We start from the raw sequence: 15,709 nt of genomic DNA on the forward strand, positions 1-15,709 counted from the left end.
CGGACTGTAACAGCCCTCATCTACCCCACAGTCTCTAGAGACTCCATGTGCAACTGGAGGAATGTAAAATGCCGAACTGCTTTTTTTCTTTTTTTGCTTGTGTCCACACTTCTAAGACCTTGGAATTGCTTGTTATGAGGTCAATATCACTACAAAAACCTGTGGCGAATTAGCCCTCTATCTTTTTTTTTTTAGTTGTCCCGTCAACAGCTATTGCGGTTCAGCTGTCTCTCTCTCTCTCTCTCTTTTCAAACCACTGCCTGCAAGAAATGTGTTTTTGAATGAGATTCCATTACTGATATAAAATAATGTTAAACAGTGATTAGGAAATAAATGATAAATTTGTGTGTGAGGAGTAGTGCAAATGGAATTGGTGGACTTTTGTATTTATGTGTTTGTTAAAACTAGTATTTGGTAGTTAACAGCCTTTTATTTTTTTTTTCTTTTCTTGATTCAGTGCAATTTCACCCCTAGAAATCCCCTTATCATTGAGAAGTGTATTTATTTGCTTTAATTTAGACGGTGCATTTGATGTTTAGTTTCAGGTTATCCTTTTTTTTTCCTTTAGTTTTTCTTTCTTTTTTTTGGTTTAGGTTATAAGTCATGTAGTCATTTCATAGAAGTTGTCATAACATTGGTTTTCTTTCCCTTGTTTTTGGATCTGTGCCAGCACACTATAAATGTTCATTCCATAAACGGACTTAACTGACTTCTTTGGCAACTTAACCAGATGAATAAAATCCATTTTAAATCATCTACATCTTGTTTTTCATCTTCATGTTTCTTTCCCACATTCATTTGTTTTTATTGTAGTACTTGGAGCAGTAATAATTGAAAAAATTGTTAAAGGTAAAATCAGCTGGAAAGAAGTTTCTTTGCGGAATAGTGAGAAAATAGCACCAATATGTCATAATTTTCCTCTTAAGTACACACAGAGACTTGTGTAAAAATGTAAAACTTTATTGATGCATTTTTCTTTCCTCTTTAGACAGTTAAGCTCTTCCTGATTACTAAAAACAACACGTTAGTGCTTGGTTCTCACATTTCTCAAGAATACTGTTAAAGAAACTGATGAGTTATTTGGCTGTGGTAACACTGCAGGCAATAGACTTGGCCAAAGCATTGCATGGGTACGCAAATACTTCTTTGCACTGATGATCTGTGATAGATAGCTTTTCCCTTACTTTCAACAATCATAAAAAGTAATGGAAAGGTGAATGTGGAAGGCAGAAAAGAACGTACCAACTTTACAGCAGCATACTGTGGCCACTCTGGTACCACAAGTGATATCATCTTCTCAGCTGTGCTTGGTGTGCAGCATCTCTGTAAGTAGAGAGTTACAGGGCAAATCTCCTTGAAGATGGCGCTGGTACAAATAGTCCTCAATTTGCAAGCTAATGCTGCGAACTTCAGGCAGCCGAAGAAGCAACTGGCCAAACTTGTCACAATGTCCTGGATGATTTTGCTGAGTGTACTCCATCAGCGCCCTGTTGACTCGCTCTTGAGTTTGCTCTACCTGCCTGCGGTTATGCACTGACTTCACATCTAGAGCAGAAAAAAAACCCACACAACACAAACATAATTAACGTTGAACAAAAGCTACATTGGATATGTGTCTTCGAGGAAAATTGCTCACCGGGGTTAAATAGCACCAGGTATTTGAGACAGACAAACTCGTGTCTGTCCAAGTGGAGTGCCTTAAGTTTGGATACTAGGTCTTGGGTCCTTGATACCAGGCTACTCAGTGTCACTCCTGCCTGGGAAATGATGGTTGACACCTCAATCTGCATCAGAATAAGACAAAGAATGTGCTCATTATTACTTTCATTTCTTTGAAACATTTCTAAATGTAAGAATGCAGCATTTTAAAGTAGAAACCTGTTGTCCTGTGACCAGATATATGCAGCCTTCTTTGCCATACGTCACTTGTCTACATAAGTGATCTAGTACCAGCAGCTCACTCCAACAGCTCTGCAACAGCACCATTTGGTCTTCCACCTATTGGAAAGATTTTGTGTGTATTTGCAAATTAAAGATTATACTGGATGGCCTCAATTAAGGACGCATGCATGTTAAGGAACAAATGGGATAGATCTACTCTAACAGCTAATTAATCATTGTATCGCTAGAAAAGTGTTATTAATTTCATGTGTATCCCATGAGTTAATGGTTCCTCACCATCAGCTCCTTAAAGAGGGAACTGTTTCTGGCCCACTCCACTAGGCAAAACAGAGTCTGGTCAGCCATTTTGCACATAATGCTGAATGTATTCAGACGGTCGTGCTTGCCTCGGTTGGCCTGTTCTCTCTGAAGACTGGCCAGAACTTTGGCATTCAGCTGGCTCTCATCCTGTTCCCCTTCCAGCAGTTGGCTTAAGAAGTTAGGTGTAAGCGCTGATGATAGAGGGTTGGTTGGTGTTTGTGTGGGAGCCTGGGATACAGGAGTGGTTAAGCTTTTTGTTGAAGAGGGCGATGATTCTAGTGTACTTCTTGGTGTGAATGAGCTGTTTGGGGTTGAATCCACTGTATAGTTTACAGGAACTGGGCTGTAGCCAAAAGGCACTTCCAACTTCTCCTCAGGGTGTCCAGGGAAAGTGCAGTGGTACAGTCCAGGGTAAGGCAGGGATGGAGGAGTAAGACCTCTGTTTGTGTTCACAGTGCAGTTCAGAGACATGGGTTCACTTGACTGCCCCATGCAAGAAGTATACATGTGGGGTTGATTAACAGCTTCAGAAGTTAATGGATGACTGATGCAGCTGGTTACCACCTGGAGGTCATTTAGAGCGTGGGGACCATGTATTTGTCCAGTTTCTACCTTAATCCTGTAGGGATCAGTGTTTGACTGGTGATACACCTTTTGCTGTTTCATTTGTCTGTCCCGGCGGTAGAGGGGCCCAAATTTGTTCCTGCCTCCTCTCATACGATCTGCTCTGACCGCTGATGAGAGAACATCAAACAAATATTTAATTATAAACAAAAATATGTAAAAGATCATCTTTAAAAAATTACAATCTCACTCCATTTAGAGTTTGCAATCATTTACATAATTTACAATCTGGGTCAGCACTGCTTTATGAGTTCTTAGATAAGTCTCAAGGGAGGCAAAAAAAACAACCTTGCGTATCAGTGAAAGAGAAAGCCTGTTGCAACTGAATGGTCTACAAATTAGCTGTGAATGAAGTGGTGGCAATTTGGTGTACCTTCTTTCTTCATACCCACAGCTAAACACTTCTGGAAGCGGCAGAATGGGCAACGTTTTCTCTGAGAAAGGTTCATGGGGCACCTCTGTTGCTCTGCACAGGTGTAATGTTTGTTGTTTTGCACTGAACGTTTAAAGAAGCCCTGCAAAGAAAATGAGAGAGAGGGAACCTTTATGCACACCACAAAACCATAGATATCTACATGTGCATCATTATTGTCGTAGAACTACGGGACATGTATCTCTTAATATATCTGTAGTACCAGATTATAGCTACCTGGTGTTTAATTCAAAACCATTAATGTGTTATTTATTGTGGACTCATAAGTCACTTTGGTTTTGCAGTTAACAAAGCTAAGATGACTTTTGGTGGCATAACAGAATGCATATTTTGCACTGCCCAAACCTTATCCTTTACCTTGCAGCTCTCACAGGTAAGAAGTCCATAGTGGTATCCTGACACTTTGTCTCCACAGACAGGACAGCTGTCCTCTGAGTCCAGTCTACTCTCTGCCTCTGTCTTTTGCTCCTGAGCTGAGGACCAGTAATATTTAATGACAAGATTTACATTATGACACAAACTTCACCGTTTGAGGGTGTTCTTCTTCTTCTTCTTTTTTAAACAATGTTTTGTTTCAATGATATGCAAAGCTACTGCTTAAACTGAATACACTTTTCATATCAAATATGTGATGTATATAATATGTTGGAAATTAGTATATTTGGTAAGGTTGCAAGGAATCATGTGTGCCGTGCCAAGTATAATATTTCAAGTCATCTAAAACAGGAGGATAATTAGCAATCAGACATGAGTTAGAATTTTGTAAATCCTGAGTGGCTAAAGAGACTAGAATGCTGTGCTGCTGAAGTGTAAAAGTGTCATCTAACAGGGTTTATTGCCCAGCTGCTGAAAGAACAGTGGGCAGGACCATCGCTTTGCTGTAGACAGTACCTTATCACTGGGCTTGATTTGCTTGACTATGATCACAGATATGACCCTTACATAATATCCAGAACTATTCTCTCTATCTCCTCTATGACAGAAGGGAATCTTCTGGGAACCACTTTAAAACCTTTTTGTTTGTTTTGTTATTCTAAATGTGTTTTTTCAAATGAAAGTGACTACTGTTTTTCATAATATACATTCACAGACAATGTTAAAACCTGCTTCAACTTTCAAAGTATGAACTTTTTAACACAGGTAGTTTCACACAACATTTTTAAAATATATCTATTGACACCTACATACCAGTTCACTATTGACCCATAGCCACTTTCATCTAGTACTCACATGTTGATGATCCCTCCAAATTGATCAAATCCTCTTGATAGTTACCAGGGTGGTGAACAAGAGGCTGGTGCTGCTGTAGGTGATAACCTGGTAGGTCCATTTTAATAAGTGGGACATTGACTCAGCCCAGTTTGAACTTCATTGTAGCAGAGATCAGGAGACCGCAGACACTGCAGGTGGCAGGTGAGCAGGCCCAACCAGCGGCTGTGGACTGATCTTGTTTAAGGCCTACATGTGGACTTCGATCTATAGTGAGTGTCATAAAACCTCTCCTGATTGGCACTCCTACCAGCTAGTCTGTCAGCAAGCAAGCCAATCAACCACACATAGGTTGATAAGTCAAATAGCCACCTGCTGGAATCTTCCTGTAGTGAAATCATGTCAGTATCATTAAGGTACTCTGAGCTCACCTGATAAGAATCATTTAGTACACATAATCACTTTATTCAAACTACAGACATTCTGATTTTATTTGTCATTCCCTCCATTATACTTGTAATTCTGAGCTGATAATGTAGGGTTTGGGTGAATGAAGATCTGATGCTAGGGTCAGTGTTATATAAAAGACTCAAAATGAATTTGCAGTGACATGGAAATATAATTACACAGGTTTTACCAGCAGAATGCATTGATAATTCTATGCAAAGATGTATTCTAAATTAAAAGAATAAGGAGGAATTTATGCCTTTATTGCCTTTATGAGCAATATTTATTTAAAAGAGTATCAACAGAATTATTTAACTTTTGGATAGTTTGATGAATTGGTTACCAACCTAATGATCAATCTCTTTCAAAGAGCCATAGTGTTGAAAATGAGAAATTTAGTATAGTAGGATTTCTTTGTATTCTTTTAAAATGTAATTATTGGTCCATTTAACCTCTTTATGTAGTGTTATTTATTTAAAACCCATCTCAGAGTTGTTTCATTTAATTAGTGTGTAATGTCAAAGTAATTAGCTGACAGACATCTAGAATGACATCCCAGAAATGTAGTGGGGTATTTGTATTTGTATAAAGTAGTGTTTCCTTTAAAGTATGCATCAGTGGATAATTAAGTAGCAAACAATGTATCTCCAACAACAGCAACATTATATATTCTTAGTATAACATGAGAAAATCCTTTCAGAGAAGGAGAAACTACAGACAGCAATTGTAATATCCAAAATTTTAAACTATGCTACAGGTAATAAGAGGCTACAAAGCAGTAAAACGCATTAGAATGTTTTCGTGACCTTTATTCCAAAGCCAAGGGCAGGTGGTCATGGCACCCATTAACTAGTAAACAAATTATGACATTCCAAAGAAAAAAAAGGGGGTCTCTTTACTTTTCTAAGTGGCATGTTAAGCTCCAAGGGTGTAGATTTGGCATGGGACATGTCCCCACCAATATCCAGCGATTATTGAATTGTCCCCACCAATAATTTGATCTCTTCGAGTAAAGAAAAACAAATTAAAAAAAAAAAAAAAGCGATCTGTCAACGTCTCATTCACCCAGCGGTGCAGAAAAAGTTAAATTACGTTCTCTACTGGAGTCCTACGTCATGTGACAAATATGGCCAATGTGATTGGCTGTGCCTTTCAGGGAGCTCTGTTTAGTTTTAGCAGCGGCAATCCTGCGCTGCGAAGACCTGCAAGGAGGAGAGGAGGATGGCAGCAAAAAGAACCTGGATATAAGAAAGTATTTTTCAAAGAAACCTGTAAGTCACTTAAAGTCGAGTTCACTCATAAAACCTGTCCATCATAATAAAGTTACAGGCTATGCAAGGCAATACATGCCAACTCTCCGGTTTTTTCTCGGACAATCCCGAATTTCAGTGCCCCTCTTATTACTCTTTCTGGGTTGCAAAATAAACTTTTACAATTTTTTCAGGCGAGAATGTAGCTGTGCAAACTTCAAATATCTGAACCGGGGAGAAGAGCAAACTCCCGGCACATCGTTTTAGGCTTTGGCCCACGTCAGTCTAAAATTGTATGTAACCATGAATAACGTGTTACCATGTCCACTAGGAGAGACTGGACAGTATAGATGTAAAACAAATATGCCAGCAGTTTATCTCAGTTAATGAGAGGAGAAGGCCTGTGTTTGGCTCCTTCACATAGTGGACACTGAGTTGTTGTGTGGGACACCAGTAGTCCATGTCTGTTGCTGTAACAGTAGTTCATGTTTAGAGTAAAACATCCCAGCTCACTGACTTGATAGGGGCAATAGTGTGCCTAAAATGTTGCATAATTTTGCTAAGAGATCTGTTACTTTGTGGTAATCTTAGATGAGTAGTTTTATGGGCAAAAACCACCAGGTCATTCAGTGTTCCCTTAGTGCTAATGTATCAGAGATGTTGGTGTAGTATAACTGAAGAAATGTTGTTAAGTCCTTAAAGTCATATTCTTTTATTGTCATGACTGTATTTTAAGCTATTTTTATTTTTGTATGATATCTGATTTATATGGAATATGGTTGAAGTAAACTAAAGTATAAAATACTTAGTCAGTCATTTGTTTAATAGTAATTTAACATTATATAATTCACATATAAAACTATGAATTGTAATTTTAAATGGTTTAAAAGCATGTAGAATAGCATATGTACCGGTAAGCAAGTATATCCCCCCCCCCCTTTTTTTTTTTTTTTATCAAGAAGCAAAGACGAAAAGGAAAAAAAGGGCTCGGTGGTTGAATCATCCGTCCCCACCAATACCAAAACCAAATCTACCTTGTTAAGCTCACAGCCTTTGTTCAGTGTCCCCCTTCCTTCATTTAAATGCAAAGTACTGCAAAAGTAGCTAAAATATGCAAAGACTGAAGCCCTGGGAAGCGTTTGGAATTCTGGATGCAGTTGTGCAGCCTAATAGTGTCATCTAGTGGCATTGAGTAGTACTGCTAAACACGACTGCGATTGGATACTTGTGGGTTATTTTTTTCATTCAGTATTGTCACTGCAGCTGTTGTAAGATCAACAGAGGTGGATTGATTAGAAAGAATCAAGAGTCAATGCTTAAAGTTTTATTAAAAGAAGGAAATCACAGACAAGCTGCTGTTAATCCACAGGTATACGGTGCATTCAGCTTATATTTTTGCATGGGTCTTACAATTCACAGTGAGTCAATTAATCTGTTTCCTCACTGCTTTTTTCTTCACACACCGGCTCATCCTCAGCAACAAACCAGACCTCGTTGTGGCGGTTAAACATCCTCATTGGACTGCAAGAAACATGAAAGACCACACAGAAACACGGAACACGGGGACGCACACAGACACAGATTCACATTAGAATAATCAAGAAAATAGTTTAAACTGAAGCTGTTTTTGATGATTTCGTTCACATGTTTTTCTTCTAATGATGGAGATTACTTTACCTGTTGTATCCAACAGCACAGTGGGATCCTTTTTTGTATTTTGCTTTAACTGAATCAAGAGTTTTACTCAGGTCATTAGCATTACTGCTGTCAGAAAAGGTCGTCATCCATCCTCCGTAGCTATATGCATACACTTTCATATCTGGAGTGTCAGTGATGTACACCTGCAAATCATGATGAAACTATCTGTCATCAAATAATTTCCTATTAAATATTTGCCACTATTTTTTTAGTTTAAAAAACATACGTCTGAATTAGTAGGTTTGGGAGGATTTTCCTGATGTTCCGTCGGCAGCAGGAAACTCATTGTGTAGGTGCCCATTTGCCAAAATCTCTTGTCTGGTATTTTCACCACAACAGGACTGGTCATTTGAATTTTCTTTCCTGAATGCAAACACAAATATGTTTTTTGGGAACTGAAACAAACATCACAACGAAGAAGCACACAAAATGAAGAAAAGAATATAAAAACACGCAGATTTTCTTACTAACATATCCAATAAAACCACGAGACTACCACTGCTCCCTGAATATAACCAAATACAGTAATTATGTTTGGTCAAAGGCCATTTTAAATTTAGACGTGTCACGTGTTCAAAACTGGCTTAAAACCCTCACTATATATAGATTGTATTTTATGAAAAGAAACCCCATTTACAAATAGCTGTTATCTGTGTTCATATACACGGGGTTAATAGAGTATTGAATGTGAAACACAATTAGATAAACACATACGCACCCATCTGGTTCTCACCACTGATGTATTTGAACAGTCGATTAAATGCTACTGGCATTGCCATTTCCATGAAGAAGGATTTCTCATTAGTTGAGACCCATTTCACAGAGTCATAGTGACGCACCTGAAATACATGAACAAACATATTTTAACTGGTGTTTTTATAACTTTGCTACACCTAAAATATGAAAAAAATATTTTACCTCATAATCCTTGGTCTTACAAATCAAATCGAACAGCAGGCACTCTGGTGTCTCAGTGCAGAAGCTTAACTCAGAGGAGTTGCTGTGAAGTTACAGAGGAAAATGCTTTTTAAAGAAGTTTTACAAGTCCATAGCAACAACTACCTGCGATAGGTATTGACTAAAACTGTGCTCACTGTCTTCAGTTCAAATTCAGGTCTCTTACCCAACTCTAGCTTCAGCTGTTAGAACCAGAAGAAAACAAACAAGTCCTGAAACAAAAATCCTGAAAGGCACATTTAAAGTTACTTTGCTTGTCTATTTGATTTACTTCTTACATTATATAGGGTTATTTGCTTTAAAGACCTTGTGGAAATTAAAATTGTACTTACATCTTGGCTGACTGTTGTCTGCTTTCAAAAATGGAATGTCTGCAGTCTTGTCCAGTGCTCTGCTTATAAAGAGCTGGTTATGAAAACTGACCACTCCCTAAAGCTAGAACACAAAACATCCAAAGGAGTAACAGAGGGAATACAAAACAGTAACTAATTTTATGCAACATCAGGTGAGGGTAAATTAGACTAGTGTTAACAGTTTTGTAACACAGAACATCAGGAACATAAAATATAACAAAATAAGGATAATTAAATAAGTTTCAGATCCAGTGGCTAAACTTTGATATAAGTAAAATTACCTTTGCAATAATGATTAGTATTAAGTGGAATTAATATTAGGTTCAAACTTGAACAAATCGGATCCCAAGAGTGCCACAACAGTCTGTACAAATTGTGACTGAACATCATGTGAAGCATTAGCTCAAATATTCAAAATGAATAGTTCTCATGCAGTATTATTTTCTTTCACATTGTGAAAAAATGTCTTAGGTTACCCCCTGGCACTGGTATACACATTTAAACAGAGACAAGGAAGTACCTGAGACATAATGATGAACCATATTAGTGTTCACGTCTCAAGAGAATTCACATTGTACCTTTTGTTGGTACAGATCGTGTGATATGTGTTTTGTACCCTCAGAACACCAAATTCTTCTTGCTTGTCCCCATTCGGTGTCATGCAACCTGAATACAACAGAAACTTGGATTTAAATGTTTGTCCTTTTGTTAAGAAAAAGAATACAAAAAAGAGAAAATCCTTAAACTTGAGTATTGAGTTAGTTGTTGGTCTTATTGTTGTAAGTCTGCAGTTCTTGCTGGTTGACTGTTATGTAGCTACTGGGATACTTAATCCAACCCTTGTTCTTTCTAACTGTAAAGCAAATAAACATCTGTCATGCAAGAAGTAGTAATCCTAAACTGAACCCTTTTTCATCTTAATAGTGCCGTGAGCCCACAGTGCGCAGTGTGGTATTTCCTTCCTTTTACTAGTCTGAAAGGACCCATCTGGTTCTGCAGATGTGTAGAGTATATTTAAAGCATTTGAGCATGAAGGTTTTTTTTGGTTTTTTTTACGTGTGCGTTCAAGCTGACTGGTTTGCCCAAGAGGAAATAGTCATTGCTATCATTCAAAGCAGTGTGAACCCTATAAATATTATAAAAAAAATAATATGATTTTATTCTTTTCAGGACCAATTCATGTAACTTGAAACAAATGTCTCCACTTCTAAACATGCACTTCCACGTTATTGTCTGTCATAGTTACCTCTTATAAATGCTAATGTAAACTTTAGGGTGAACCTCGCGCCAAATAACCTTTTCTTTTCACAGAAAAATACAAACAGTCACTAAACTAAACTCTAGGAATCCTTATTTATGATTTTCTTGTTTGTCATTCATGACAAGTAAGTTTATAATTTATAGACATAATGCCTTATAAATGTATGCTAAACTGACAGGAGTTGGAAAACCTCTCTTTGTAAAAATGTCCTTTAAATACTTATTAAGAGCACATTTCCTATTGTTATGCAACAGCTGAACGGTACAATGTTTTCCCCTGCCAGGGCAGAATATCAGAATATAGCACAAATGATTAACCTTACAGCGACATTACTTCACGTGACTGTATGTATATATGTATATACTCAGAAAGATATACAATTTTCTCTTTGCCTTGCCTGTGACACTGTGTTTTTGTCTGTGGGTAAAAACTTTTTTAAACACAGCCCTTCTACGCAAATACTCATATCCATCCATTGGATATTCTCAGCATTTGCACCTCAAATATAAACAGACATTAGACGAGATTCAGAAAAACTGCTTCATTGAAAAGAGTGATTTGAAACTAAGGAAAAAACACCAAGTATGTTGTGCAACTTCATAGATCCTGTAACACTAACACATTATTACTTCACCTTTTTGAGTCAGTTGCTGAACTATTTTCAGTAATGCGTACTGTAACCATTTCATTATAGCGGTAACCTCTGAAGCCTGTCGATGTAACCGCCAGCTCTGAGTTCAAGAAAACAAGTGTGACCTATAGTGGTTACAATGACGAACTGCAACAGCATTTTAAATAAGGGTATGAATGTGGTATTTTCCATGGACTACAACAGGAGACCTAGATCTCGTTTTACAGTAAACTTTGTTAACCATCGTTTTTTTTTAGAACATTTCGATTTACATTTATATAATTAATTAACATTTTTAAGGGCATAAGGCTGCTACAGGAGCAGCAACAACCACGGCGTGGCTGCTGTTTTCAACGGAGCTGCTGTTGGCTAAAAAAAACTACAACACCCATGTACTGCGTCGGCCTGACTGACCTTAGATAATCACTGGGCTTATGTAGCCGTGTCCCAGTCTTGCCTCTGCTCTCCGAATGCTGCGCTACGAAGTTGAGTGAGCTACTAGTTTATTACTGTCTCTTTATTTCTCATATCCACTGTTGTGAAGAAAGCGCTGTTCGCTCCACAGGTTGGTATATTACAATATCAACTACAAAGAAAACTACATGCCTCTAGGGTTCGACTTGAATGTGGTTAACTCGTCCTGTAGGGATTTACAGCGTCTGCTGCAGGCTATTCATTCTGCAGTGATAGTTTATGTTGACTCACTACAAATTGTATACCAAGTACTTTGCTTTAGCACAGTGTACTTTATTAATTAGCATTGAACTGTTATAGTGTAATTATACTTAAATGTGTTACGGAAAAAATATTGTAATTTTTTATTTTAATAAATTTCTCTTGGGATGCCGTGAGACTTAATATATAACTACAAAGCAATACTATCTTTAAAAAAACAAACAAACCCTAATGTTAAGAATTATTACACTTGGTCTCTAAACGTGTTATTCTATTCTCTTCATAATACCGCTTCTTTAAAATAACTCTTTATAATATGTCCTTATGTGAATATCTGTTGGTTCCATTCTGAATAAAAAGGTGTTGGGCTTTGGTAAGGCAGACAAACATTCCAGCACACATTAAGCAGATTAGCGCCAATGTAATCTTTTAACAAATAACAAAGGCACTCTAGTCTTAATATCACTTCACATGGACACACAAGAAGTGACCTTTTGTTAAATTTTTTTTTAAGTTAATTAGTAAATTGTCAACCAGTGCATTATGTGAGTGATCAGTTTTTGCTGTTTTATATATATATATACATACATACATATTAAAAAGAAGTATTTAACAGTAACATTTCTTCTTTTTATCCAATTCATGGTAAAAAACAAAACAAAACTCCAACTAAGCTAGATGTATATGCCAATAGAGTGATTACTACAAAGACTTTACATTGGCTGAAGAATATTCCTTTAATAATATCTTTAATAATATTTCTCTTTTCTCAACGTTGTTTGACTGACCAGTCAAGACCACCTGAACCTTTAGGTCAAAGATCAACGAGCATGGCAACCCGGAGGGTGCTGGTGACTGGGTGTTCTTCTGGCATTGGCTTGGCTGTGGCTGCACGGCTGGCCAAAGATGAACTGAGGCGGTTTAAAGGTCAGCTGATCAGTCCTTGCTTATAGTACAGGTAGGTGGTAGAAGTAACCATCATTACTGACAGTCAGTGTGTTCCCTCTTTATCTGAGGCAGTGGTTGCCACCATGAGAGATCTTGGGAAACGGGGACCCTTGGAGAAAGCAGCAGGCGATTCCTTAAACAAAACCCTCGAAATCAAAGAGTTGGATGCCTGCTGTGAAACTTCCATCAAAGAATGTATTAACAGCTTGCCGAACAGACGGGTGGATGTTCTTGGTCTGTTTTTCCTCCATCTTGTAGATAAGCTTTAATTGAATTCAACATTTCTTTTTACAAGTATACAGTTTGAAAGCATAGTGTATTCTGTTGTTACAGTAAACAATGCTGGTGTTGGCATGATTGGGCCGCTGGAGTGCCAGAGTATCGATGCAATGAAGGAGCTGTTTGACACAAATTTCTTTGGCCTGGTGCGTCTGGTGAAAGAGGTGTTGCCTGACATGAAGCAGCGACAGAGTGGCCACATTGTGGTGATGAGCAGTGTCATGGGACTACAGGGTGTGTTTGTTTGTGCTGATAAAAAACTTCAGAACATGCATACAATGTAGAAAAAACTAAAAGCTAACATCTTTCATAATATTTCCAACCAGGACTTCTGTTCAACGATGTCTACTCTGCATCCAAATTTGCTGTGGAAGGATTTTGTGAAAGTCTGGCAGTGCAAGCAATGAAGTTTAACATCAAGTGATTACATGTCCTGAAACATACTACAGCATTAAAAATGCAGCCAGCCCACAACTAAAACTTGAGTTATCAGTAAGCCCACATTGGCAAAATATTAAAAACTTAATGAGTGTAAAGGGACAGTGGTCTTAATGTTATGTTTTTTTTATATCCTTGTTCAAAGGACAACTCTAGTAGAACCTGGCCCTGTGGTGACGGAGTTTGAAAGGAAAATGTACGAAAGTGCTGAGAAGATGGATCTATCAGGGACGGATGAAGAGACTGCCAGGGTATTCAGGGAACTTTACCTTCCATACTCTAAAGAAATCTTTACTTCTTTAAGTCAGACACCAGAGGAAGTGGCTGAGGCAAGTGGTTAAAATTGTGTTTTTAAAGGTACGGTAAAATAACATGTTTTTTAGTGAAAATTTATGAATGGGCCTGAAGCTCGGTCCTCTCTGGCACAGAGAGGCTGCCGGGAGAGCCCGCGGGCACGCCACTACAACCCCCTCTGGCCTCTGCTCCGTAGCTGCTGGGTGACCTCTCGTTTGGGGCTCTACTCAGCTCTTCCCAGGAGGGTGGCACGGTTCCCCCCTTTTGGTGGTCCTCCTCGGGTCCTCGTACTCTGGGGCCTCTGGATATCTGGGGCCTGGATCTCCTCCATACCTGCTTCATGCCCTGGGGGACGGGGCTGTGCCTCCCCACACTCCCCAGCAGATCGTTACATGGAGAAACCTTTGGAATACAAGCATGCTGATCCACACAGGTGTGCACACAGGTGTACACACGGGTGTTCACAGACGTGGACTACACCTTTCTTGGCTGCTGCCTCAAAGCACATTGTGCGCTGTCTATCTTGCGTGCTGCACAATATCGTTTAATGTTTAGTATCTACTGTTATCTACTGCTAGCTAGTTTATGGTGATGGTGCTGTATTTATTATGTTGCTCTTTTTTTGTTTGCTTTCTCTTCTGTTTTTTTTTCTCCATACAGGTGATCCAGGTGTTTTGTTTGTTTTTCTTTCTTTCTACCCCCCTTTCTCACCGTCTCTTCTCCCCTCTGGTTTTCTTTCTCTCCCTCTCTTTCTTTCATTCTTTCTCCCTGTCCTATCCCCCAGTTATGTCTGTCCCGTTTGTAAAATAAATACATAATTATAATAAAGGTCAATCAAATGGACCAATATGGCAAGGCCATGATGATCCACTTGGTAAAATAAATCCGCTTGGCATCTTTCTTGGCCTTAAGACAACAATTCTGATGGCTAAAGATCCAAACGGGAAACAAAAAAAAAGAAAACTTATGAATGTTTTAATTTTTTTGCTTTTATTTTTCAGCAAACAGTTAACGTGATCACAGCCAAGGACCCTCCTCTGCGTCACCAGACCAACAAAGTGTACATGCCCATGACTGCCCTCAAGCATGCAGATCCAACTGGCCAACTGCCTCTGCACACATTCTACAAGATGATCTTTAAACATGACCGTGTGTTTAGTGCTACGCTGGGGGTTCTGCGCCTTCTGCAGAGGAGGGCAGGAAAGAAATGATTCTGTGAATATGAGGATTCTATTGTTGCACAGATTAGAAGTATTATTCACGTGAAGATAATTCTCGAGAGCGATAGCTATGACTTTATTATATTATATTTTATTATATTATACTATATTATTTTATTTGTAACACCCAACTGTAAGGTGATATATAGTTTCTTTCTGAGCAAAAGTGTTTATCATTTTATCAGTACAGTAGTAACTGAAAAAGTTGTGTTTATTACTAATTTGTGTAATATTTATGTACTTAACTGTCTACTAAGATTTCTGTCATACTCTTAATTTTAGATAAAACAAGAACTACTACACTGTAATGATGCTAACAAAATCTAAACGCAAAACTATTAAAACGATGTACTTGATTATATAAATTACATGCCTTTGATTTAACCTTTTTGCAGATATAATACAAGAGTTGAGTCGATCTTAAAATAAATGTTGTGAATGCAAATAATAAAAGAGCAATGATTTAACATTTGAAATTAATGTTTGGGTCTCACCTCCACTGCAATAAGTTCCTGTGAATAGTCTTAATTGTATTTTGAGCAATCCTAGAGGTAAACATAATGTGGAAAATATGTTTGGATAATTCAGTAACAGTGCCATCACATAGTTTGTCTAGCATAGCAACTCGAACAGGAGGTATCCAAAACTTTGATGTAAAAAGAGTGGACATTTGTACATTAACATTAAATTTATGTTAACTGTTAACTAACGTGTAAAAAAAATCAGTCACAGCCTCAGCTTGAAATAATGCTAAATGAAGTACATTTTATTTTTGTCCTTTTAGTACACA

The 15,709-nt window shown here is 38.0% G+C and overlaps 3 protein-coding genes across 3 annotated transcripts; 1 reads left to right on the forward strand and 2 right to left on the reverse strand.

The window, feature by feature from the left end:
* Positions 1-1,297: 1,297 nt before the first annotated feature.
* nr5a5 (nuclear receptor subfamily 5, group A, member 5) lies at positions 1,298-4,589 on the reverse strand. The gene is made up of 7 exons (XM_085352615.1): positions 4,490-4,589; positions 3,617-3,732; positions 3,200-3,341; positions 2,179-2,936; positions 1,879-1,998; positions 1,637-1,784; positions 1,298-1,545 (listed from the first exon to the last, which is right to left on the reverse strand). The coding sequence occupies exons 1-7, from the start codon at positions 4,587-4,589 to the stop codon at positions 1,298-1,300; spliced, it is 1,632 nt and encodes a 543-aa protein (XP_085208741.1).
* A 2,950-nt stretch (positions 4,590-7,539) lies between these two features.
* soul5 (heme-binding protein soul5) lies at positions 7,540-9,177 on the reverse strand. The gene is made up of 7 exons (XM_085352616.1): positions 9,153-9,177; positions 8,987-9,046; positions 8,782-8,863; positions 8,582-8,702; positions 8,090-8,226; positions 7,843-8,006; positions 7,540-7,686 (listed from the first exon to the last, which is right to left on the reverse strand). Coding segments are annotated over exons 1-7 (660 nt in total). The 5' UTR covers positions 9,155-9,177; the 3' UTR covers positions 7,540-7,592.
* A 2,429-nt stretch (positions 9,178-11,606) lies between these two features.
* Positions 11,607-14,910, forward strand: LOC146633899 (retinol dehydrogenase 8). Its single transcript, XM_085352618.1, has 7 exons — positions 11,607-11,630; positions 12,532-12,667; positions 12,761-12,922; positions 13,022-13,201; positions 13,294-13,387; positions 13,551-13,734; positions 14,701-14,910. The coding sequence occupies exons 2-7, from the start codon at positions 12,571-12,573 to the stop codon at positions 14,908-14,910; spliced, it is 927 nt and encodes a 308-aa protein (XP_085208744.1). The 5' UTR covers positions 11,607-11,630; positions 12,532-12,570.
* Positions 14,911-15,709: the final 799 nt, after the last annotated feature.

Source organism: Diplotaxodon limnothrissa, linkage group LG4 (assembly GCF_057381915.1).
Source record: "Diplotaxodon limnothrissa isolate DT_005_m linkage group LG4, D_limnothrissa_male_GT1.1, whole genome shotgun sequence".
In the NCBI taxonomy this organism is placed as follows: domain Eukaryota; kingdom Metazoa; phylum Chordata; class Actinopteri; order Cichliformes; family Cichlidae; genus Diplotaxodon; species Diplotaxodon limnothrissa.

Bases quoted from the DNA above. Each gene is read 5' to 3' on its own strand.
- nr5a5 (XM_085352615.1), bottom strand. From the start codon at position 4,589: ATGGACCTACCAGGTTATCACCTACAGCAGCACCAGCCTCTTGTTCAC. The intron at 1,999-2,178 runs GTGAGGAACCAT...TCTTTCCAATAG, and splicing joins CCCTCTTTAAGGAGCTGATG to GTGGAAGACCAAATGGTGCT. The intron at 1,546-1,636 runs GTGAGCAATTTT...TTTCTGCTCTAG, and splicing joins CCTGGTGCTATTTAACCCCG to ATGTGAAGTCAGTGCATAAC.
- soul5 (XM_085352616.1), bottom strand. The intron at 8,864-8,986 runs GTAAGAGACCTG...GTAACTTCACAG, and splicing joins ACAGCTGAAGCTAGAGTTGG to CAACTCCTCTGAGTTAAGCT. The intron at 8,703-8,781 runs GTAAAATATTTT...CATGTATTTCAG, and splicing joins GTAAGACCAAGGATTATGAG to GTGCGTCACTATGACTCTGT.
- LOC146633899 (XM_085352618.1), top strand. From the start codon at position 12,571: ATGGCAACCCGGAGGGTGCTGGTGACTGGGTGTTCTTCTGGCATTGGC. The intron at 13,202-13,293 runs GTGTGTTTGTTT...ATTTCCAACCAG, and splicing joins CAGTGTCATGGGACTACAGG to GACTTCTGTTCAACGATGTC. The intron at 13,388-13,550 runs GTGATTACATGT...CCTTGTTCAAAG, and splicing joins GCAATGAAGTTTAACATCAA to GACAACTCTAGTAGAACCTG.